Raw genomic sequence first — 27,161 nt, 5'->3', positions numbered from 1 at the left:
TCCAAAGAAATGAATGGTTCCAAAAATTCAGTGAAAGTCAAAAGCTAGAATACTACCAATGATGGGTATATTTATTTCACCAATTAAAATTCAAGACTTTTAAGACCAGTATGAAAGAATTTTAAGAATTTGAATTTAATTGTTTGACTAATTGACTGAAATTTAAGACATTTTAGACCTTAATTTATAAGCACTAAATTAAGATTTTTTTAGACTTTTAAATTTTAATGTAAAACCTCTCATCAGAAATATTGTATAAATAAAATCAGATTTTAATTTGTACAAAAATCAGTCAGGTTGGTAAAAAATGTGAATCATGTGATCAACATTTTTAAGCCCAACTTACAGTTTAGTAGTGAAATTTAAGACATTTTGTGTTGATGTTTACCTGAATTCAAAGCTTTTTAAGGATAAGCACATCCTGATGTAAAGCACCAAATCCAGAAATGTTGAATAAATCAAAATCTGATTGATTTTGGGGGTTGGTGGGGACAAAAAATCTGAAAGAATATCCCGCATAAATGTGAGGGAGGCAGAAGAAAGCCTAAACAAAAAGCACAGCAGGAACCAAGGGCATGTGGGCTATGGAACTGCTGGGGTTGGTGGGCAGAGGGGATGACAGACTGCTGTTCAACTCCATTAGCTGCTATGTGAGAGGGGTGCATCTAGCAGCATACGACCTGTGAAGAATCTTAGATCTCACTCTACCTCAAAATGGGGACTGCCGCATTAATTCTAGGAAACTGTAATCTCTCAAGCAAATCAAATTACTCTCATTAAGCGCAAGAAGAAAACTGCCTCTGTAATAAGTATGTATAAAAAGTATTTATTACCAATAATCACCTCTTTAATATGGGTTGGCTTACAATGGCTTTATTTTTGCTGATTAAGTTTAAAAAATGAGGGGAAACAAGGAAGGGCATGGGCTCATGGACACTTACACACACACACGCACACACACACACGCATAATGGCAAAGCCACACTCATACACAGCTCATGGAGTTTATGAGAGTGGTTGATACAGTGATTAAAGGGGAGGGCAGAGGAATACAGTGCTCGAGGGCCTTGGAGAGGACATGCCTCACCTAGTCATAAAAACACACCTCTCTCTTTAAGGCAGCACCAGAATCGCTCTCTGTGGGTTCACTTGGAGGTGAATCACTGAAAAATTTACATGCAAAGCAGCACATGTCATCACCCAGGCACACATCGCCGTACCGTAACCCGGCGTGCACTGACCACTGAACGTTTGAGACGAAAGTAAGTGAGAAGTTATGTTGTCACATCTGATCTCTGTAAACAGTAACATTCCAAGAGTAGTAACCGAAGGGAGGTATCGTCTCTTAGCCTCCTCTTCCAGGATATGACATCACTCAGCAAAGTACAAGCTGCCACATTTAATTGCCCTGCCAGTAAATGGAGCAGCTTTTCATCTCTCCCTTGTTTTTCAGTCTTTATTCACATAACCAATTAATTACAGCTAAAGCAAAAAGCAAAAAAAAAAAAAACTAAGAAAGAAACTCCACCATTCAACAAAACACAAAAAAACAAGATCTGCCTCAACAAAATCAATTAGGACAGAGGGTCAGTGGGTCATTCATTTACTGGTTAAGCATAATTACCTGTTTTCTTTTCCTCATTTACTTCTTTACTCATCTGGGGACACAAATGTCTCCGCAAACCCAAAAAGAAACACGTTTTTTTGTGTGTGTGGTTATTCAAATTAAATGTCGACTCCTGAGAGAAAACGTCTGTCAAACTACAATGAGGCAAAGCTAATGTGCTCTGAAAACAAACTTCCCCCGGAGCAGAATGTGGGAATTCTATTAAACATCAGCCTACATCTGGTAAAATTTCAATTTAACCAGCTCAGCTTTGGTAACAAACCAACATGGAGAGTGGCTGGGAGGGTGGGAATAAAACAAAAAAGCAGAATTAGACATAAAAATCCCAACAATTTGTTTTCAAAGACAATAAATTAGGAAGTAAATATGCTGTAACACCTGGATTTATGCATTTATTTGATGTGTGCTTGGCAAGAAGACAGGCTGCAGCAGCTCTGTTGCCCTGTGGCCACAAATCACTGCTGGTGCTTCTTTATCTGTCTGTCACTGAGGCTGCATCTGCTCCACTATGATTCACCAGACAGACGGAGGAAGAGAGAGAGAGAGAGAGAGCAAGCAGGAGAATCAGAGTTCGCTGTCGACTTTCTTTCCCGTTTGTTTTCTTTAGTGAACATCATAAAACAGTGCCAAGCAGTAGTATTCATACCGCAGAGCTCAATGTGTCTACTGGGGATTTTATGTCACAGAGCAGCGAGGCTCTTTACGCAGTCGCCATGTCTGTGACCATCATTTTCTTAGTTGGATTTCAGTCTAGTCTTTGACTAGACCATTTTAAAACATTAATATGTGACTCAAGCCTTAACGCCATCACTACTCCACATCCATCTCCATCAATCGTTCCATCTAATCTGACCAACTTCAATAACCCTGCTGAAGAAAGGCATTCCCACAGCAAAAAGCTGACACAACCATGTTTCACCATATGTCATAAGTAAGTTTTTCATCATACATAGTGTACTTGCAGATAAGCCACACAGGTTCACATCTGATCAAAGAACTGGACAAAGCATGAACCCACAATTATAAATACCCCAAGAAGATTTAGTTTTGATCCAGGATTATGTTGGCCTAAATATTTTTGTGATTTTCCAATTAACTTAAAAAAATTGCTCTTTGTAGTATGCCAAAACTTATGATTACATCATAATTACATGAAAGAAATATATCTTTCATTATATTTTTCACAAATGGAGGTCACCATTTTTTCACCCGGTGGGTTGATGACACGTTTTGGTCGATTCTGTGCTGGAATCTACAGAGTAAACACAGGGAGGCTAACTTTTCCCGAGTTGTTGTTTACCGTATTGTGTTTGCCTGATGTAATTTTAGATAATGACAAAAAAAAATCAGAAAAGACAAAAGACTGTGAGATGAATCTGAATAATTTCCCACATAAAAAAAGAAGAGCGTAGTGGGAGAGAGCCGTAGCCAAGCACAACTTCTGAACGACTTACATTTGTGTCCAAAACATTTCTCTCCAGAGGATTTTGAGTCATTTGTACGAGCAACACTGACGAAGGCACAAACAGGTGATTGTTAACTTTACAAGCTAAAAATAAATGCAGCCGTGCTGAGACAGACAGAGTTGGAAGGTCTTTGAAATGCTAACAGAGCTATACTGCCACCGATACTGGATATGAAACCACCGATCCAACCAAACCAAGACCGGAGTCTATAGCTTTGGACTGGACTCAAAGCTATAGAACTATTTATCAGATCACACAGTCCGACCAGCATCATTCATCGTTTCATTTTTGAAACTGAACGTAGCAGCAGCCGCAACACACCAGCTGCTACAGCCAAGTTAATCTTCTGTTGGTTTGATGGTGAAGACGGATGTGGTAGACCCATGTTGATGTGCAAAAATGATGGTTTTAACGATTACAATAAACAAGGTGTGTAGAAGTCCAGGCAGCTAGGTGAAAAATGAGATTAGGAAGTCAGACACTGGCAGCTTTGGAAACACGACTGGAACAGACATCAGGCAAGGATCCAACAGGGAGCAGGGGACACAGCTGAGGTTAAATACACAGGGAGATAATCAAGGGAAACAAGAAACAGCTGGAATCAATCAGGGCAGGCAAGACGATGCAGCGTCTAAATTAGGTAGAAAGAGACAAACATTCACATCCTCACATCTTCTTCCATTTGGACCTTGTCATCTTCATTACCTTTTATGATTTCTATATTTTCACCAATTTCAACACACTCCAGTTCACATTTTAAAAAGCTTAATGATATAAGTTATTGCTGTTTTGGCTGAATAGAGCTTGTGCAGTTGGACATATGGGTGTAATTTTCCCAGAATGCATTGCAGTGTGAACAACATGGTGATGTTCTTGTGACAATAGTTTATTGAAATTTATAAAAATTAAACTGCAGTATTATTACTGCATTGTTTTTTATGGTGGCCTGGAGGTGCAAACCACTTTAGCAAATTAAAAACACAAGAACATTACCGAAGTACAAATTACAGAAACGCTACAACATTGACAAAATGGAAAGGGTATGTCCAGATAGGAGACCTGAATACGTATGCAGCAGAATTTTTCAAGACGGTGGCAACGTAATCTTGAAAATTTCCGTGGAATTTCAATGGAAATAAAGTGCAGGGTGGACTAGTTTCACCCGTTTTAGACTACAGTACAAAGTGGAGACACTGCCTTTACCTTTCACAGGTAAGAAGTAGAGATTTATCAGAATCAGCTCTATCAAATGTAATTATTGTGCCCCAAAACAATTAAATAATCACACAAAAAGTTTGAAAAGTTGTCATTGCTTTGTTTTATTTTTTTATTCCTATATATAATAAGTGTGTGAGAGATTGTGTCAGTGACATTCATTAACTTAAAAGACTTTGCAGAGCGTCACTGTATGAAGTTCAGCCCATTTGCTTGTCTTAGCTTGCTGGCAGATTAGCCACTTACAATATGGCAGATGCTATAACATATTGTAACAACGGGCCGACCGAAAGTTATCAAAAGTGCTAAAATGCTATTCTATCCATTTAGCTTTCCAGTGTTTCATTATTTTGTCATTTGTAATTTCTTTAGAAATGTGGACTGCTTTAGCATTGGGGACATCAGTGCTGCTGCTACATGTTTAGCATTGAGATTAGGCCTGTCGTGATAAACAAAAACTATCAACATCATTTCAATTATCGTCTATATCGTTTCTTCTGCCTTTTTCGCTTACTGTTGATAAAACTGAATGAAAAAAGGTTAAACTCCGGTGCTCTCCACTGACCCTTCCCTTCCTCATTTCCTTCGTGTAATGTCCAGCGCGCGCTATACGATCTTAGAGCTGTCATCCGATTGTCGGCCCATTTTCAAAACCTGAGAGACCACACATTAGCTGACAGAAATCCTAGGTATAACGGTTTGATCGGGTTCAATCATGCCGTGTGGTTGTGACGGTGTGGTGAGAGGTTGGAGAAGGAGTTAGCAATGGTGGTTAGTCACTCTAACCCAAAACAGCAGGACGGACTGTTATAGTATTCCACACTTTCACTTTATTTCGCTTCGGCCATGCAAAGCAAAATCTCCACGATACTAACATTATAGTCTCACACATGAGAAAAGTAACAATAGTTTACCGTTTTGGACCTCATCATCACTGATGATCTTCTCTACAACATGGAAGACGAGTTCTCACTCTGCACAACAGTACAACAAAGGAAAAAGATACATACACTTTATTTTGAAAATAAAGTGTATGTATCTTCGGTATGCATTATTACATCATTATCGGTGATTCATATTATCGTTTATTGCGACGATAAACAATAATTTTTTAGACAATCGCTAAGCAAAATTTGTTATTATGAGAGGCCTAACTGAGATGCTATTTCAGGCTTGAATAGCTCTAGTAATTCCTTTTAACATAACTTGAACACAACAATAACTTTTTCAAACGCCCCATCAGATCGATTAGAAGCAGAAATTAACTGCCAGTGGACTATCTCCAACTGTTGCCGTTTGTGGAAGTCGGTTGCGTGTCAGAAAGGTTCTGACGGAACCGTTGTGATTAATTGCAATAACATGTTAAAAATTATGTGTTAAAGTCCTGTCCTTAATTTAAATTTGCAATAACAATAAATAATGCTGAGCTTAATTGCATTTGCTAATTACATTACTTCTGAAAGTAAGTAGTAGTATGCTTATGCTTAATTTAGGGTTTAGGCTACTCACATTTAGTGTGTACCTTTGTATATAATTTGTATTTGTTGTTTTGTTCACTGTGTGCCACGTTTCTGTCTGTAAGCTGCTGGTAACTTCAATTTCCTGAGGGAGTCTTGCCAAGGGATCAATAAAGTACGAGTCTAAGTCTAAGTCTAGTGGTGAATACCAATGCATTGTGCATTTTTTCAGAACTAAGCGTTATTTTCCTCCCAATTTACAATTATGCAACACTTTGTGTTGGTCTATCACATTAAAATCCATTGGAGTTTGTGGTTGTAAATTTGACCACATTTGAACATGTTAAATGGTGTAAATACTTTTGATAACTAGTGTAGATGTTTAAGCCACATGTAAACAGAAGTTGTTGATCTCTTTAATAGAAAGGAGTGTTTATCACATTCAGCACATAAAACCGACTCAATTAGTCTGCCTCAAAGTATCACATTAACACTTTGTAAACATCCACTCATAAAGATAATTATTTCGATTGCAGGAGCCTTGAGAGGTTTTCCTTCCCTCAACATCTGGTTAAAATATGGGGCAAGTGTTGACTTCTTGGCTCCAACTCAGGTGGTTAAAATGGACTGCACACACACACACACACACACACACACACGCACACACACACGCACCCCTGCACATGCACTCCCGCACACGCGTACATAGAGAGAGGGGTTTTTTTTCTTGTTTTTCTGTACTTGTGGTAAGTCAGCAAAAAAAAAAAAAAAAAAAAAAGGCAGAACCTGAGGCTCCCCACATCGCACCTGCCAGGAAGTGATCATTTTCTGTTCAGCCAGAAAAAGACAGTGAGAGGTAGTAGGGGGGACATGCCTGGACATGCAGCTGCAGCGTGGGCATCGGCCTCCACGCTCTCCCAGGGAGGGCACAGGTAGACATGAAGGCACATGCAGCAGTTTTTTCCCCCTTCATTACCAGCCAGCAAAGCCAAACAATTCTTTAGGCGATGTTCTTGACTCTTTAAGGAGAGAATGTATGAAACATTTGCTCATACTAGAGGAGAGAAGGCCTCACCTTTCCGGCGGAACATAGCGTGACAGATTGTGATAATTGACCAAGGAGTCCTCCGTCCCCCTTCACCTCCAAATCCCCTCGGTGCCGTTTTCAATTTAACACAGCACTTGGGCAGATTTCACTCATTGTGGGACTAAGACACATCTTTGACACTTTTACATTGGGAGCTCAGCTTTCTGCTGATTAAAAGAAAAAAGTATATCTCTCTGTCTCTTTCTCCTGATGTACAACAGAGGGGAGTAATGTGAGAGGGATGTCCATTTCCTGTCCCTCCTTTCTCCTCCACAACAGACACAAATATCTCTCAGCCTCCTGTGCCTATCTTGATTTCATTCCATGAGATAAGGACACCATTTATTGTTTTCATTGAGCTTAGAGTGTTCAGACAGAGAGCACCAAATTACTCTCAGATTGAGATAAATACGCCATAAATTGCTAATTCAATTCATCTTCGATGCTAGTGATGTTTTGAAGAGAGTGAAATATCAAAAGATCACACTGTGAAACCGGAATCTGGTGGTGTGGTAGCAGCTAGATACCTCATCAAATTGGAGAAAGATGAAAAAAAATGACTGTAGCCTGAGTTAGATTTCCTCTAGAGATGCAAAGATGGCACTACATTTTTGTAATAAAAACGAAGCACAATCCTTCAGAGGTATGAGTGAAAAATACACTTTGTATCCCAATTTGCATTGAGTTGTTTATGACCAGAAATGGATATGTCTGCAGGAGTATCTTCAAGTATTTACAGATGTGGTTATCTTGTTCTGTGACAGGGGGGATCACTCCATCACCCTGGAGATGGCCTGGCTGGAGAAGCCATTATGCACACACATCACAATACTTTCAGGGGGAAGGTGTCAGCTGAGCTAAATCTGACCTGCAAATGTAGTTCTTTTGTGCTGGAGCTATCTCAGATGATGATAACTTTAACTGGAAGTGATGTAGACAACATTAGGAAAAAACTGAGGAAGACACAAAAAAGGACCTGAAAGAGGAATGTGGTCTAAGATCCCACTGCTTGTCTTGCTCTAATGGGAAGTATTGCTATATATATCTGTAGTAATGCTAAAGACACGGCTCATTTTGACTTATATAGGTCTGTCCAATACAATATATGAAAGTACAATTTAAACCACGTGATTCATACCTGTTAGAAAGTGGTCGCTCCATTGTTAGATTCCGCACATCCTGTTTTTAGCTGCAGATTATTGATCCAGTTTTCTTGTCTTTTTTTCTGTACATTTTTAAAAATTAACTCCCTTGTGACCAACTACCTTTGGAACACGAAAGGTTCCAAGATACAATCTGCAGGTTCTAATCTTTCTCTCTATTAGAACAGTTTAATTACAACCATACAGGACACATACTTTAGGCATCAACAGAAAGCTGAATCAACAGAAGTAAACAGGTTGCATTTACTTCCAGAAGCCAATCTGCATTGGGTGATGTTAGTACTACGTTATCTGGAACAAAGCAATAGCATCATGTAGCATCGGTGAGTGATCACACATGATTAAAAGTATTTAGCTCAGTAAATTCACAAACAATATTTTAAGTTTTTTTATATAATTATTGTGCATGGCTTTTTTTTCATTTGTGTTTTTAATAGCACATTTTAATATTTTCAATGGTGCTAATGCAGTTCATGGTGCTGCTATTGATGTAAAGTCCTTTTGCATTGGCATTGCTTAGGAATTTGCTTGCTGTTCTGAGTAGTGTGTGCTTCCAATCCACATTCTGAAGTTAGATTATTATAGTGTTGTGGATGTACAACAACACTATAATGTTGTACATCATTATGTACCACAACATAATATTGTACATCCACATCTATAAATGTGATTCATCAGTATTAGCTGTGTTGATAGGTGATGTGTTTGTAATATAAAACTGTAATAACTTGAAACTTAATGTTGCACAACATGGGGAAACTAAGGTAACAGAGGTGGGGAGTCGAGACACATAACTTGGACTCGAGTCAGACTCCAGTCATTAAAATCAAGACTTGAGACTTGATTTGAAAAAATGCTCAAAGACTTGGGCTTAACTTTGACTTTCACACCATTGACTTGGGACTTGACTTGTAGCTGTTTACTTGAAAATACTTGATATTTTACTCAAACTCTTAAAATTTAAAACACATTATTTCTAATATAATAATAATGTGATCAGAAAGCAGGTTCTGACCTCAGGGAAGAGAGTCTCTCTCTGTCCCATCATAATGATGAACCGGGTCCAGTTCCATCACATGATGGATGGTGTATTCATAAGGGAAACTACGGCTTCTTACACCCCTTTCACACCCTGCTCCCGTATTAATATTTCCCCATAAATATCCCCTTCTCCCCCACTGCTTTTACGTTAGTTTCTCCGTCTCCTCTACAGTGGCGCCTGGCAGAGACATTCCCCATATTCTCAAATCCGAAATTTGACAGGTATCGGTGTATTTGCAGACATCTATGTTGGGAAATTATATTGACAATGAATAGGTCATTTACTCCAGTCAGTGCATTAAGTCTGCTGTTTTTCCAGAGACTCTTCAAATGGCGGTGTGATGGTCATTGCAAAGAACCCATTTTCAAGTCGTATAATTTTGCTAGAAAAACAAATCAAAATCCAGTAATTTTGCTATTCTTCAGAAATCGCTGTAAAAAAAAAAAGTACAATTGTAAGGATCCTGAATGTAACGCTGCGGTGTAGTTCTGAGTGTTTCTGGATGGTGATGCACCACATTATTTGTGTCTTGGTTATTTGAACTGACAGATATTTACTTTCCTGTCACATCCAAATTTAAAACCACTGTGCTCTATTTGATATGAGTGCATTGCATGTTTGAATTTAAAAAGAACATATGGTCTAAACATTGTTTAAAAAAACACACCTTGAAAGAACTTGAAATTCCAACATGAGACTTGACTCAAACTTGAGGACAAAGACTTGAGACTTGAAAATCAGTGACTTGGTCCCACCTCTGTTAGGTAATGACGAAGGACCTCTTTAAATTGTAGCTTTAAGCGAAGGATATTAGGGTACTGTATTTTAAGCTGCTTTACGCTGGCCTTGTTTCAGATCAGATTTTTTCGTAGTGCTTCAGAGACAACAGGATCGCCTTTCCAGAACTGGATGGCGAGTCCAGCCCAAAGTCTCAAATTGGGACCCAACTGGTTGGTAACAGTGAGATTGAATGAACATTTGACAGACACATTGAAAAGACTTTCAAGATTTGGCTATTTTCTTTTTTTTTTTTTTTTTGTTTATTTGTAAACTTGTATCCGTAGTGTTTCATAAGGTAAACTCTGCTCTTTCCTCTTAAACTCTGTGTGCCTTCCTGTGTTGTTGCTCACAAAACAGAGGCTCCCATGAATTCAGAATCTGATCAGGCCCAACATCCCTTGTAAGTGTGCAGTATTGGAGTTAGTCTTTGAAGTATCTCATCTATTTGCCATCTACTAACTATCAAGAGTATTTGAAGCAACCTTCCTTTAGGTTACACATGGCTAATTATGTGGAGAAAAGTGAGACATACACAACTATTGCATGTCTCACCTTTTTAAACTATGCTGTTTTGGTGTCAGATTTTCTGAAAAGAATGCGTCTTCCAGTGCAGCATCCTGCATTTTAAGCTGCTTTACATTTCAGAGTAACAATATGATGCAGCAAAATTAGCTTGTTAAAAGAATTTTTAAACTGTTTCATTGGGCACCAGTGTGCTATGTCTCCTACAGCTAATGCTCTCAATAATACTTCTTCAGATATTTGCTCATTGGTGAAATTCATATAAATGTTCCTAAATTTAAGCTGGAAGTTTTATTATGATTTGAGTGGAAACTGTTATTGAACTTGCCCTGAACTTGCAGTGTTAAGCAAGTTCAGTGTTTTGAGTGTACCATCAAAATTTTACCAGCTTCTGTGTTGTCCTTGTGTTTTCCTTTTATTTATTTATTTATTTATTTATTTATTTATTTATTTATTTATGTATTTACATGTTTTAATTTTTTTGTACATAAAGGATTGAAGCTATCCTGAGCAACAAATTTCAAAAGGAAAAGCTATAAAAAGTAAATGTCCTTCAAGAAACATCTGCTAACAAATTAAAAACACAATAAAGATGACATTTTAAATGAGACATATTATGCATGTTATTTAAAAGTTAAAGAAAATGCATTAATCCATAATAAAAAATAAAAAAAATCCAGTGTTGAATGTGCAGACAAGAACTCTGTAATTAGGAGGCATTGCAGTGGTGGAAAACATTTGAAGAATAAACCTGGAATAGTTTGGTTTTTTTCTCTGTTGCCCTAAAGATATTTTACATTATTCAATCCAAAATATCATCTTTCAGATGCTAACTTTTCTTTTGCATGTTAATGTTTAATAGAAGCCCTTGGCTATCCATGAGCACAATTATTAGATATCTGCAGAGAGAAATTGAAAAATTAATCATACTCTAAATTTTCTACTTCTCTCATCCATTGGAAGTAGGTTTAAGAGAGGAAGGTTGTGTGATGTCAAGGCCTCAATCTAAACACAATCAAGCCTCTGCCAGAAATGTGTTGCTTGTGCAAAAGAAAAAAGAGCTTTGATATGCTAAACAATGAATTATTTATATGTTGGCACTTGTGCTGATGATTTTACACACTGATAACAAAACTGTTGATTGTTACAAAAATGTTTCTCCAAAGCACTGTTTAAGAATATTGATTGTTTAGATGTTGAAAACACTGGGACAAAGTCAAACATCTGAAGTGACACACTGGCATTTCAGAGTCACTGAAATACTGAAAATACTGTCCAAACAGTGCATTTTACCAAAAAGATGCCCTTCCTTGATTGGTGTTCAATTATCCTTATGCTGACCCTCAACATCAATTGCAATTTATACATATTTATTCTCAATATTAGTGACCAATGTGGATTTAAAATATCTTCACAATATTTTGTGCTACTGTTGTGATACTGATAAAAGTGACTATAAGAACTATTTATTACTTATTTTTTAGACAACTGTGCAGCTGTTTCTGCACGGCACAGAATTCATAGCGTCACAAACACAAATGCTGCTCTTGAAAAACATTCCCATTTGTAATAAATTCCTTTAGGACACCCGTCAAACATATATATAAAAAAGTGTGATTTGCATCACAAAAATGCACACAGTAAATGCATTTTAAAATTAATTGATACACCTTTAGTGAATAAGCAATGGAGAAAATATAGACAGTTATTATTTGACATCATTAATTCGAATTTATCATGACAAAGCACAATATCATCATGAGAAATGTATTCATTTTATTTATTTTATAGTGTATGCATTTCAGGAGGGGGTTGGCCATGTGGAATTTGTTCGGTCATGTGACAGGGATTAGCAGGTGTTTAACTAATGCAGTATACAATGTATACTGCACACTTGCTTTTACACAGTGTAGAAAGTGCAAAGAAATATATATATTTTCATATCAGTGCATCCCTACAATATACATAAAAAATATGCATTACCGTAATTTAAGTATGTGTTCTACCCTTCATAAAATTGGCTTTTTTGAATCAGTTTTGCTGAGCAAGTTTCATTTTATGCAAAGTACACAGAAAAACTAGCATTATGAGCAAGCAGACAAGTCAGAGCGAGGGATGACTTGAATCCAAACAGTAGTCCGCTTGAAAAATACAAACAAGACAACTGCAGTCACATGATTGGGATGACAAGTTCAACTGAAATATATTGTTCTGTCAAGAATAGAAAGTATGAAAATAATTACTGTTTTTATGTCCTAAAATATACATGTTTGCTTTTCTGGGCAGCAAACATGTCCAAAAAACAAGCCACATCTGAATTAGTGCTTTAATAATCTCACTTAGCATCTGCTAGGAATGTAAGTGTGTTGCTCCTCCCACCGAGTTCTGTTGGTCTCAAGACTCCCCACCACACTCCAAACTAGATCATCCCATCTTCCTCTCTCACATACACACACAATCTTTCAAACAGCATTCACTCCTTAAACATCTCTTTCTGCAACATGTGCCCAGAGGCAGCACTGCTGCCTTTTGTCCACTCACTGCCTCCTAAGGCATGTCATCCAGCTCTAATCAAGCAGGAAACCGTCATAAATATGTCTTTATACTAGATTTCACATTCACATTTCACGCAGGGACATGATATTTGCACCCTCTCCCCGCACCTCCCTAAACCTGCAGGGAGTATCTAATGCAAAAATCAGTTACTTATATTCAAGGCTCGTGTTCCTTCAGTCAAATGCAGAACATATTCCGTTTACAAGGGAAGAAGAAAATACAGAAAAAATAAATAAAGAAAGAAGTAAAGTGGAGATAGGGGGAAGACATAAAGGATTGTCTTATTTTCTGTGCCATTGAATGGCTAGTATTTCCACAGCAATCCCATTACATCATGTCAAAATCAGTAAATAATAAACCAAAGAGAGAAACAGAGAGAGAGTGAGTGAGCAGCACATAATGTTCTGGAGGTAAAAAGCCTTGTTTCCATTATTCATTTAAAATACACCATATGGGAATCTGTATGAATTGCTGTCTCTGTTGTGGCCAAGTATTTATGGCACATGTCGTTCACGCCGCCATTATTTATCACCAGCCAGCCCATCACAGCATATCATTCTCTAAATGGTACACAGCAATTCAGCAGCAAACACTGACCCATGCCATTTTTCTCTCAAATAGAGGCCGTGTCACCCCTGAACGCACACTGGGTTGTTATTAATCACTGATATATACTTTGAAGGGTGAAAATATGTCAAACAATCAACTTCACTCGAACAGACCCCACACACGCTGCGACTGTCCATGCATATTTACTTCAGTGGAGGTTCATTTGATCACCAGCACTGGTGCTTTATCATATTGCACGCCAAATGCCAAAAACGGGGCTGTCACCGTTCTTGAATACACATCTATATAAATATCAATGAAACAAGTACACACTGTATGTCAGTCCACTGATTTAAGACTGCTGCACAGTGATATCTCTCTCTCTTCCTATATATAATAGACATTTGATAGAAAATAAAATATACATAATTTATATATATATATATATATATATATATATATATATATATATATATATATATATATATATATATATATATATATAAAATTCCCTTCTCACCCACCGCGGGTGGTTCTTATCCTCTGAGCTCGGGTCCTCTACCAGAGGCCTGGGAGCTTGAGGGTCCTGCAGTATCTTGGCTGTGCCAAGGACTGCTGCACATTTCTGGACTGAGATGTCTGATGTTGTTCCTGGGATCTGTTGTAGCCACTGCTCCAGTTTGGGGGTTACTGCCCCGAGGGCCCCGATGACCACAGGCACCACTGTGGTCTTCACCTTCCAGGCCCTCTCCAGTTCCTCCCTGAGGCCCTGGTATTTCTCCAGTTTCTCCTTTTTCCTGATGTTGCAATCACTTGGTATTGTTACATCTACCACAACGGCTTTCCTCTGATGTTTATCCACTACGACAATGTCTGGTTGGTTCACCATTACCATTTTGTCTGTCTAGATCTGGAAGTCCCACAGGATCTTAGCTCTGGCGTTCTCCACCACCTTTGGGGGTGTTTCCCACTTTGATCTCGGGTTTCCAGTCCATATTCTGCACAGATGTTTCTGTACACTATGCCTGCCACTTGGTTATGTCACTCCATGTACGCTTTCCCTGCCAGTATCTTGCACCCTGCTGTGATGTGCTGGACTGTCTCAGGGGCCTCCTTGCACAACCTACACCTTGGGTCTTGTCTGGTGTGGTAGATCTGGGCCTCTATTGCTCTGGTGTTTAGGGCCTGTTCCTGAATTACTAATTTATTTGACACATCTGCAGCCATCCAGCACACGTATTTACACCAGTAGCTTCACAAGTTTATTCAAACATTTAAGAACAATACAACTTTAGAATGGCACCAAATATGTAAAAATATGTAAAAACAAACCTTCTTTCAAATGGGTCAGAAAATGCAATCCTGAATCCTAAATATAAAATAAATAAGAAAGCAAGATATTGTTCAAAGCATAAAGCATATAATTAGATTGAAGAAATCTGACCTGATTAATTGGGCGCATTGTCACCGATACCTGATTTAGAATTATTTTCAATATCGGGACCAATGCCTATTATCTGTAATACAAACCGTCAATAAGAAGGTTTTAAAACTTCGTCTTACATCCACAGATAAAAAGTCGAATCTTGTTTGGTTTTAGACCAACATTGCAAATATGCTAAAAGGCATTATTTGCAGACATTGCTAGCATGAAAATGTGCTAATAGACGTTTGAAGGTATTTTCACACCAGATATTCTGACAGACTTGGTTCGATTGGGGACTAAAATGACAAGGTTTGTTACATTTTCAGCTGGTGTGGTTCACTTTCACACTTCACTGTGTAAAACAACGTATTTTGAGAAACCTGTTTACCTTCTTGTCTGTGGGGGCGCTACACCAAGAATCACTGAAGATGACACTGAGTGCAACTTCATTCTTCACTAAATGTTACTAAAATGATTTTAGTGGTTGGAGCATTTCTCCTTTGTCTTTAATAATATGATCTGAAATAATCTGGAAACCTTTTTTTTTATTATTTCTGCCAATTTAAAACTTGCAAATTGCTGAGAAAACAACAAGATCTCCTTAATAACCAGTCAGCTGTTCTGAATAATTAATTAATTAACTTTTGGCAGGTACAAATGTGCAGCAAGAAGAAACAAAAGCAGTCCAAAATTATCTGTGCTGCAACAAAGATGTCAAAGAGCTGTTTTCAGCTGGATGAAGCAGTCTCAGTCGAAGCATTTCATTCAATCAGCTTCCTCTGCTCGCTCCCATCCAGACTCTTTCTGACATGAGCTGCACTGTGAAATAGAATTAGTTCACTTTACTTAACAAATATGCAAATTCATTATCACAAAAAATTAAGCAAAGTTAGCTTAAGATTATTGAGTAAGAAAGTCTCATTTATTTTAAGTGTGGCGTACTAAATGATGTAGTAAAATTAATTTGAAAAAATGAAGTTCACTTAAATAAACCAATTTCCTTGAATAAGTTCTTGTCCTTCCTCTTCCCCACTTCCCTTTATAAGGTTTTATTGGCTGTAGGGGCCTTTATTTGAAAGAGGTCAGACAGACAACTGGGTTATGATGCCAGGACTTTAACCGGTAACAGCAGCGCCGAAGAGAAAGGCCTTCACACATGGGTTGTGTACCAACATAGCACGCATCTCTCCCACTTCATAGAATTACTAATTACATCAAATATTTGAAAAAAAAATAATTAAATAATCAGGCACACAAAAAATTGTTTGATCAAATTTAAAATAATTCAGTCTCACTCTTGACCCTCAGTGTTGTTTGCAGGTGTTGCTTGCGCGTCAAATTTACAGGAATACTAGAAGCACAATACAAAGGTTCCAGCTTGGGACTTTAGCATGTAAAAAATTGCAGGTAATTATTAATGGCCAACAAGAACCCATCAAGTTTGTTGACAGTAGCCATATCCCTAATATTAGCTCAATTAACAGTGGTAGTCCTGTCTCTGAATTGCACACTGTGTTGCTGGCAACTAGTACTGACAACCTAGCTTAAGATAAGATGACACATGGACACTTGTTCTGATGTTCTGCTATGTGAATGCGCCCCTGTTTATGGAAACGCTGGGATTATCTCTCATCTGACTCATGAATAATGAATATCATGAGTCAGATGAGAGAAATGACTGTCTCTAGAAAAGAAAAAAAAACTAAAATAAAGTATTTGTACTTGGATGCATGCAGTATTCAGTCAAAGCACCTGAAAAAATGCATCATTATCAAAAACTTACTTTTTTCTGAATTAATCCAGCTCAAGTATGAGTTGGAGAAACTTATCAACCACAGATTCCTAGTAACTTACAAAAAGTGAGTTTGAAGGAAACCAATTTAAGTCAAATTATTATTTTCAATTAAACACCATGTTTTCATTTACAGTGTTCCTTTGGACAGGACAGTTGGGTAGGAGTAAAGATGGAAATGAAAAACACTACCTTCGCACCCGTACATCCAATCAGCTACTAACGGCAACATGGACCAAGCTTACGGAAACAAATACATGTTTGAAAAGGGAGAGACGGTCCCAGTTTCAATTTCAATAGCTCATTTAACCCTTATCTGTCCAAATCCTTGGGGTCTATTCTATGTTAATTGGATCTACATTGCACTGGCATTGGGGGGGTGTTAACAAGCACAGCCTATGAATATTAATTACCCTGAAGTTTTCTGCACAGGAAAAGACTTCACTGATACATATTAATTCAGTGAAGGTTTTTTTAAGTAGTGCTCTCATTAAAAATGAATGGGCACTGCTCTTGAATGTTTTCCCAGGAGGAGCTGTGCATCCTTAAGTCTATGCTTAATAAATTGGGTCAAATGCGTAAGGAAAAAGCTTCACCCTAAAATGGCATTATTTATTATTATTATTATTATTATTATTATTATTATTATTATTATTTATTATTAATATTGTTGTTGTTCAGATAAATGTAAACAATACAATATGTTGGACAAAGCCTCTAGTTTCATTTGACAATGGCCATTGATGGAAAGTCATGTCTGTGTTTTCCCAACTCTCTGCTCTTCCCCATGAGGTCTGTTAAAACGGTTACTTATTTACAACTCTAAACACACAAGTTGCTCAACTAAACAGCACAAAAATGACTTGTGCTCTGAGTGTGTGTTTGGAAAGCCGGCTCCTGACATTGCTTTAAATAAAACATTGAAGATGCATTAGTCCTCTGGCTAGCTGAGGCCTCCCTCTAAGCCATTTAATGCAGAGCCGACACAGACGCGGTTCCCCGGCTGCCTCCAACCAGCTGCCTCAGACACCTGCTCCAAGTTTAGAGTTTAGCCCAGTTCAACACAAAACATGCAGCGCCGTGGTTATCAAAGACCATCTGCGTAACGCACGATGAGAGCCACTTCACTCCAGCTAATGATACCAGCATACACATGCAGCATTCAAATGGGAGGCGTTTGTTCGTTGGGTAAACCCATTCATGGGGGTTTAGCATTCGAGACCTATGATGGAGAATGATGTCACTTATAAAAAAACTAAATGAATATGAGAAATGGCTTCAGGTAAGCATTCATTTCCTGAGATCTGAAATACAGTACATAGGTAGATCCTCTCGAATAATAAAAAAAAAATGGACAGGGAGGTGGCCATTTTGGGTCACATTCACATATCTCAAACTTTGAGAAACTTCTAGGAATTTTCACCTGCAGGCTTCATTCATGCACTTAAGTGATCAAAATTGTGAGTTTTTGAGCATGTTTAGGGCCTGTGGTTAAAATAATTTTCACAAACAAAGGTCAAATTGCACAAAATTTAGTACGAGTCAGCCATGTTTGATGTCCAACAATTTTGTGTGGTCATGTGAGGACATTAACTAAGAATCACAGAATCTGAAGTCTCTTTTTTTCTTGGAAAGCTCTTACCTCTGAGCCCCTTGACGTAACCAAAGCAATCTTGAGTCAGAAGAGAGAAGAAGTTGGTCTCATTTGCTTTAAAGCTCAGTTTGGATCAAAGCTGCCATTGTGTCTTTTTTACACGTTGTATCTGACCAAACTCATCCTGCAGCTTTTGACATACAGACTTCAGAATTACTCAGCAGAGTACTGAGGGATTGAAGGTCAAAGTTGTTCAAATATTTTTCCTACATTAAAGTGTGTGGGGACGGCTATGTCTCAAAATCTGGTCATAGGCCATAAAACAATAAGGTGAAATAAATTTCAAAACAAGCTCCTGGCTGCATAAAACTTTCTTTCTGTTATAACAGACCGGAGCTCATCACATTCTCATGGTCAAATGGTGACATCACCTCAGCCCTACTCCCTTTCAATAGGAAGTCACTTTTTTTTCTTGTGGTTTTCTTCCTTTTACTGTTTGAATCATAAAAATATGAACCCGTGTTTAAGGGCGGAGAACATGAAAGTGAATCCTGTTCTCAACACTGGTTGATGGCTGAACCATGTGGGCGTGGTTGAATGGAAAATTTTAATCCCTTGCCATCTGCATATGGTTGGCTCTAAATCACACATGCATCATCCAATTTGCACCAAACTCTAAAGGCACCAATGGCAATAAATTGGAATTTGATGCTTCTGTGCCCTCTAGATTATTCCTCCGGCAATATCTCCCTCAACTGTTACTAACCAGATTTTCTGTTCATCATTGGGGAGTATTGCAGAACACCTTGATGTGTTCAGCAGTACACATCAAGGTACACATATTACAAAAACTATATGAGTGTTGATGACGGCGAGTGAGTGCCGTTGAGGGATGTCAATGCTGCTTGGGGCTTAATTTTTTTTTTGTCCTTGAAAAGAAATCAGAATCAGCTACACCTTGTTATTAACAGAGATCATAAACCGGTCACTACTCTCTAACTGATTCATATCTAGTGAGGTAGCATCCTTTAATTGTGACACAGAAACTTTTTGTACAAAAAGTTGTATGTTGAGAAGCATAGTTATTTATTCAGAGAGGGCACCTGGCAGATTTTCCGGCTATGGTAGGAATTGTTAGAGTGTGAGCATGTGTCCATTTTGATTATGACAGCGTAACAATTCTTGTGATGCCCCTGCTGCCACCCACATCAGCGGGGTGTGTAAACAGGATGTCGACCTAAGCAACACAATATTGTAAACTAGGGGCTTCAGCACACATGCAGCCTGTGCACCGTTTCTCCTCAGCTGGAAAGATAGACTCAACAATACGGATGAGTTCATAGGCAGGGTTCCATAAGATAAAGCAGAGGTGTTGTGTGGTTTACCTCCTGGATACTCACTAACACAAATGGAGAGAGAAAAAGATCACAACCAAACATAAAAAAACACTCCCATATTTAAAAATGAATGTTTGTCACGACATAGAATAAAGTAAACTGCCATATTTTCACTGGCAGAAAAGGTTTTTTTCCCCACTTCCTTTAATAATGATCCCTCCCACCCCCAACATGGCGACGCAGCACTGTTCAATTTTCACCTCCATCTGCGTGATTATTAATCAGATCACACATCAATTGCCAGAAACAGCACAGAAATCCAGCCTGTAATAAAACTGTCATGTGCTGTGGTATAAAGACAGATGTTGCCAGTTGTGTGATAACATAATTAAACTGTTCTGTGAGGGATTCCATAAAATTATTCAAATTGGACTAGCACTATCATTTTACCAATAAGCAATTTAGGGCAATATGCAGTGTCATAACACCAATGTTATCCTCTCTCCCAGCTTTTTCCAATAAACCAGAGCCTCGGCTTGGAAATCCTGAAATATGAACATGGTGACGATACCTGAGCACTGGTGGAGGAGTTATGAAAAGAAAAACATTCTTTTAGCGGGATGTGCTGCTAGTAGGTACACAAACCTTCAAAACATTTTACCTACAAATTGAACTTACATTTCAATAAACTTATGTATTGACATATATTTTCAATTTGGTATTTTATTTGCCCTCATCTGGGCCAGAAAAACAATATGAAGCCCTGGCCAGCTGCTAATGCATTCAATCAGACTATTAGCCTACAACAGGAGACTTTGTGCCTAACACTAGCAAAAACTGTACTTGAGTGGTTAATCTTCAAGCATCTCTTAAATACCTCAAAATGTTCACTGCAGATCTATAAATTCCTCACAGATATGCAGATCAGAAAGGATTCATCAAATCCTTTCTGAATTCAGGAAGGATTTGACGATAAGTCACCTTATAAGATAAAACACGGAGAGGTTTTAGGAAAATGTTGGGGAAATTTCTCTGAATCTCCCTTTTGTTTAGTCTAACAAATGGAGTAAAGGTTGTGTTTTTAAAGAATCTGTAATTATAGTCATATTTTAAGCCTGAGCAATCTACAGAAAGTTTTTTTTATGTATTTCTAATTCCAAAGTTGTCCTAATACCAATAAAATGTGCTTTGCTTGTGTTTCACAAGTAAGTAAAGGCTTTATGAATGTCAAGCCAGGTTAAAAAGAGCATATCTTCAATGAAGAGTTATTCAGTTCAGGATGATTTTAGACTGAGTATTTTAGATCTAAAATTAGAGATGTTCATTTATGATCCAGACATGCTAGATATTGCTAAATCTGGCAAGTTGATTTTATACTTGGATATCATATTTTATTAGTTCCCACTTGGAAATAATACAAATTCACTCTGACATAATATTGTTGTGTTATTATATATATTAATAGTATATACATTATTATATGTCTTGTTACATCCTTACCCGTCAGTGTTTTCTCAACTGTTCTATTCTGTTATCTCTAAAGCAGGGATTCCCAAAGTCGGTCGTCAAGGGAAGGCATCCTGCACATTTTAGTTCCCTCCCTGGTCGTGACAACAACCTTTGGTAATCTTTAGAAGACCTAAAAGACCTTCTTTTTAGGTCTTCTAATGAGCCATCATTTGATCCAGGTGAGTTAAACCAGGGAGAAAACTAAAAATGCAGGATGCCGGCAGTTGAGGACCAACTTTGGGCACCCCTGCTCTAAGGAATAGAGCTGTTGGTGAATTAAAAAAAAAAAAAAAAAAAAATCATTTCCACCTTGTGAAGCCTCCGCAGAGGACGGTCTGTTGCATTATGCAAACGGGAAATATGGGCCCACTCAGCTCTTTGTGCAGCCACAGTAATGCGTGTCACTCTGTCCTCCCTTTACACGCAACAGGACCAACACCTCGACCAGAACAAGACCAGAAAAATAATGCCCACAACTGAATGGTCGGTTTGAACTGAATGGTTTACTGTCAAAACAGAACAAAACTGAGTGAATAACCCAACAAAATGAAAATTATATTTTTCTGTTTTGCATTTTCAGAATCACACAGTAAATAAGAGCAACTTCGGATCATCAAAACATGAAAAAGGAAACCTCCAAAATACAGGATGTTTAATGCTTTGTCCACTGAAATCAGGTGTGATGTAATGAGCATGAAAAAACAGGTGTGACAAAACAGAGCATAAATCACAGGAAATATTGGGTGGAATATCCTGAGAGCTGCAGCTTCAGAGTCGACTAAAACGGCCAGATATCGTTACTGTTATCAGCGTGAGTGTAGCAACATGTTTATCTGACAGCTGCAGCTTCAAAACACAACTTCCCGTTACAAAATCATTTAAATCACAAAACAGGCTATTGCAAAAGTACCATGTGTTCAGACAATTGGGGTTTTGGCATTTTATTCCTCCCCTTTCAGTGTCTTCACTTCCTCATGTGAATAACGTTAAAACCACAACTTCTGCGGCGCAAACAACTACTGAGAGAAAATAAACACTCAGATTCTGTGGTAGGCGAACGTTACGATAAGTTAAGGGAGAGAAAAAAAAAACTGTGGTCAACTGACATCTGAAAACTGCTTTCAGAAACTTTGTGTGATATTAAAAATAATAAGATGTATGAAAATATTTATGAGCACACTTAAATCTCAAAGCATTATAACACAACCGATGCACGCCAAGTTCCTCTAACAGTGAGATTGGCATAATTTCAACAGCGGTACAAAAAAAAGAAAAAAAAAAAGGCTCACATCCCTCCACTACCCCTTACTCTCGATTCTTAACAAACAGTATTTGACTTACTAATAAAGATGCTTATATTAAGCTTATGGTCCACTTCCCCCAAATCTGACTAGTCCAACAAGATGAATTCCCCTGTCAGAATCAAGATGATCAAACAGATTACAATTATTTCATCCCCCATCTTTATTAATGAAGACTGTCTTTCATAGTTATGTTCTCTAATAAGAATAAATGATGTGCCACCACCAGGTTTGTTGTTCCCACTTACTCAAGGGACTCTCAGACATTTCCACTTTGAATCGAAGGAATGTTTGAGATTGATTTCTGGATCACGCTTGGATGTTTTTGAGGAGAACAAAGACACACAAAAAAGGAAGCAAAAAGCCTCTTTTGTGTTGGTTAAAGCTGTATGAGAGAAAGGCTGCAAATGAAACTTAAAAGAAAAGACAGTGAGTTGCCAGGGCAATGGAAAGTTATCAAGCCATTATGAAAGGATCGTAACTCCCCAAGGACAATTAACATGGTTCGTTGTGCAGGAATGAGAACCCTGATACACTGACTGTCAGCAGCCAAAGAATCCAAACAAAGTATTGTGACAGGAGCTGAGAGAGACATCTCATCTTTTTTCTCCATCAATGTCATTTACCACCTCCTTGCAGATTGACATGCTGCCCTTTATTTCAAATCCAGGCCAAGGAAATGAACAATTAGATCTGTTCTAGATGTGTAAAATGGAAGGAGTGTGAGTACAAATCAGGGGGCATAAAATGTGACCCCTAGCAACATAGGCATGCTATAGAGTTCTTGCCATTTTTCCTGTTGACAAAAATTGCTCTTCTGAAATTATCTTCTTTTTAATTCTAAAATAGTGTTAGTAGGTGGACCAAGGTAGTATTTCTGTATTTAAAACCTACACATTTTGTTATTTTTGCCCAATGGCAAAATTCGGTACTGTTGTATTGCTATACTTTGCTCAGTAGTTGCCAATTTGATTGTTAAGACAGAACCCAACCCATAGAGTGTTGGACATTATTAAACATTTGCATCAGACCTCTATATAGATACATCATGTTTAAGATGTGTCTAATAAATCTCACACTTCTAAAACAGCCAGTGGTTTGATCGGTCAAAATATTGTGCTTTTCTTACTAGAGTTGGTCCTGATTTAAATATGGAAGAAACATAAAGTCCATGTATTTTAATAAAGTTTTAAATTGTGGCACCCGAAATATCAGAACCAACCAAATGCATCCAAGCAAGCATACCATTGCAAAGCAGATACTACTTACCAACTTTAGTAGAGAACTGTTAGTGTTAGTGAGTTTTACTGTCCTCACAATACTAACAAGTCGCATGTATCTTGTATTTATTGCCACCCAACAATTTAAAAGTCCCAAAAGCTTAAAGAAATTACATTATAGTCAGAACAAAAAGGCAAATAAACCCTTATTTCTTTCTTACTTCAAAATAAGAGTCGCAAATATAGATAGCTTAGAAGAAATTACTCTGGAATCATCAAAACATATTTTCTGTCAGGTCTTGACAGAGATTGTCACATATGTACTAAAATGTATTAACTTCCAACTAAAAAGAAGTTTTGTTTTTTTTTTCATTATTTTAAATGCTGTTAAGGCAAAAATATTTACAAAACTAAACAACTGGCAGCATTGTAGCCCAACGGCTCTACTCTAGTACTGATGCCTTGTTTCCATCTAAGTGTCAAGTACACATCCACGCCACTTTCCAATCCCCTTCTTTGTCCCTCTGCCTCCCTGACTCACATTTATCAGATTTGTAACCCCACTGTCTTTTCGGAGCATATTAGAGAGAGTCCCTGGCAAAGAATGAAGGAAAAGTCAACAAGAATTAGATTTCAGTGCAACTGTTTACTCAACTGTGGCCTGCAGTTATTGAAATTTTATCCATGGTTTTGTGTGACTACTGCGGTAATGCATTCAGTATGCTTGTGATTTTCTCACTGGAGCTGGAGAAAAAGGAATATGTAGGAAGTGAGATCAAGGATTGGAATCTAAGAGGGAATGGGAGGAGTTCAGGGAGGAGTTCAGGAGTATCCCAAGGAGCCGGACACACGCTGACCCATCCATCCTTGTTACAAAAAGCTTCCCCTGCTCCAAGACAGACAATGTGACTAATAGAAAAATGTTTTTCTTGAGATTGTGATTGTACATGAAAAAATCATCTGACAGCTGCTGTGATGCAGATCCAAACAAGTCAATGAATGATTCCCATATAAAAATACAATGAAAAAAGAGTAATAGATTTTTATATAAAAATATATAAAGACTGACCGACACTCTATTGAATGTTTCACTGAAGATGCTTTTCCACTAGACAGCTGTAAGCTACTTTACTGCAGGGTCTGATTCTCTTCCAAAGGACGTGGGAATGTTTCTGGCATCATTAACACTTTGAAATCCAAGATTTTAAATTTACCTTTAATAGCTTCTTTATTTTATTTTTTTTACAATTCTGTTGAATATTTTTACGCAAGAAATAAATGCAGTCCTAACCAGGGGCCAACAATCATACATGGTGCTGTATCTATCATCATCAAAATACCAAAATTGCTCTCCTGGAACTTGATAAATGATAACACTGAGTCACTGCTCTGCTCCATATTCACCACTACCATCCTCCTCCTCCATGTTCTGTGCTGCATGACAGTTACACACACTGATGGATGTGCTGTGACAACAGACAACAGCAGAGAGCCTGTGCATCATCACCAAACAGTTTCTGACAACAACCCAAGTTGTGACTATATCGGAGACCGGGATAGCAGAAGACACACTGATCTTTTCAGCGCTGTTTCCTTAAACACACTGTCGTGTGCCACAAATAACGTTGACACCAACAGAAAGAGCTTGTCTATGTGTCTTAAGTCTGCTATTTGAGCTTCAGCTGCAACGACACTATGGGTCTCCACTCGGCGTCTGAAAGTGTGGGGCTTGTTTATAACAAGCCAGAGGAAAAAGGCTGTCATCCTATTGGATGTGATCATTTCATAACTGTCTACAGAATCCTGTAGCACCTATAAGCTTAAAATATGTCTGAACATGATAATAAATACTTGATTAAGATGCAGATGCTCCGAGCAAGAATAATCACACTCACAACCAAACAATCACACAGAAAAGAGCACTTCCCCTTCCTAAAATATTCAAAATGGGCCTCGATATACATAAATAATAATAATAATGTGTTTACGTGCCGGATGTACTGGGAGGTGGGATTAATTATTAAGTGGCACTATAAGCAGGAGGTTGGGCCTGCTCTTGACATGGTTTAATAAAGTGCAGACAGGTGTGAAAACAGAAGGCGTGGGGTGGTGCATGGGGTGTACCTGGTGCTGCTGGAGATGCAGGAGGTCTGCAGCCGTCACATCCACCGAAGGTGTGGCACTTTTAGGTGTTCCCTCCCGGAGTACGCCGTTTACGTTTGCATCTCCATTGTGATTGGCTGGTCCATTGCTCACCGTTTCAGTGGTGGAGTCTTGCATCATGACTTAAAAACCTTCAAGGAAAGAAGCGGAGAAGGCACAGTCGTTACAATGGGAAGTCATGAATCAAAATCTGAAATAACACAGAGCGGTTACCGCTATGGAGACATTGCTTTAAGCTTTTAAAGCAATGTTTTCAGTTTTACTAGTGACCAGAGTTTGTCTCTAGATGCTTCACCAATTGCTGATATTGGTGAAAGCAGAGGCACTTTCCCTTGTCTACAAAAAAGACAAATTAATCCGTTAGACAAATTGGAGGCTCACATTTTTCTTTTGGTTTTTATGCTTTATATATGTGCAATAAACTAACATGTGTTGAACCTATGGGATAGTTGTTCTTATTTTCATCCATCCCACAATTTTACCTTTTTAATATTGCTGAGAGCACTGGTACTGGTTCCCCGGGTCGCAGACCAGTACCGGTCTGTGGACCAATTGGTGCGGGCCGTGCAAGAAATAATTAAATATTTCCGTTTTATGCATTGTTTGAGTCTGGAGGATCTTTTATTTTGAAAATCCATACATACACTGATATGTGTGTGTAAGGATTTTACCAGATTCTTTAACCAGATTCTCCTGGTTTCGTCTTGCACGTCAGCATTGAGCCCACAAGCAGTAAAATGAGTAAAAAACAGATCAGATGTCTTTGGAAAGTTTCTTTGCGAAGGGAAAAGGCCCAGAGAAGAGACAGGAGAATGGATTTATTCCGATAGGTGATTCCACCAGTCCAAGCTGCTCTGCAGGATATGGTGATCGTCTGCAATGAAGCCTTCAAACTGCTTCTTGACGAGGAGACCAAGCAGGGTGCACATTAGCAACCCTTCGGGTGTCCATGTCTCTCATCACTCCCAGATGGAACTGTCTCATTGCACAGAAACGAGCTCAGGGCTCCATTAGTCATTATCGTGAGTTAAAATTTTCACAAAAGTAAAATGTTTGTTTTTGTGGCAGATCTGTATCTTATTTTGAAGGGATATGTAAATGTTACCATAGCGATGAGAGTCAGAGAGAATTAGGGCAGTGGTCGAGACGAGATGAGAGGAGTGGAGTTTGTGAGTCCTAAGTCTGGTTCACACGGCACTATATAAGGATTGATGGACGATGTTCCAAACCTCTCTCACCACACATGACACGAGCCAATAAAGTACAACTAGTTCGATCGGTTCGTGTGAACAGCAGAACCGATTCCAGTCATGAACATCCCGATTCCAGAAGAAGATCCAGTAAAACCCCCCAAC

The 27,161-nt window shown here is 38.2% G+C and overlaps 1 protein-coding gene across 11 annotated transcripts in view; it reads right to left on the bottom strand.

Annotated features, from left to right (window-relative positions):
* The window catches only part of foxp1b (forkhead box P1b), a 274,772-nt gene that overhangs the window by 121,785 nt on the left and 125,826 nt on the right, over positions 1-27,161 (bottom strand). For all 11 annotated transcript variants that reach the window (XM_055022938.1, XM_055022945.1, XM_055022946.1 and 8 more), the window contains one exon: positions 25,768-25,937. In XM_055022938.1, the coding sequence (XP_054878913.1) occupies positions 25,768-25,926 (159 nt within the window). In that variant the 5' untranslated portion in view covers positions 25,927-25,937. The remainder of the gene's footprint in view (positions 1-25,767; positions 25,938-27,161) is intronic.

The sequence above is a fragment of the Poeciliopsis prolifica genome, unplaced genomic scaffold (genome assembly GCF_027474105.1).
Source record: "Poeciliopsis prolifica strain line A6 unplaced genomic scaffold, Auburn_PproV2 SCAFFOLD093, whole genome shotgun sequence".
In the NCBI taxonomy this organism is placed as follows: domain Eukaryota; kingdom Metazoa; phylum Chordata; class Actinopteri; order Cyprinodontiformes; family Poeciliidae; genus Poeciliopsis; species Poeciliopsis prolifica.
This window is presented reverse-complemented; position numbering and strand designations above follow the sequence as displayed.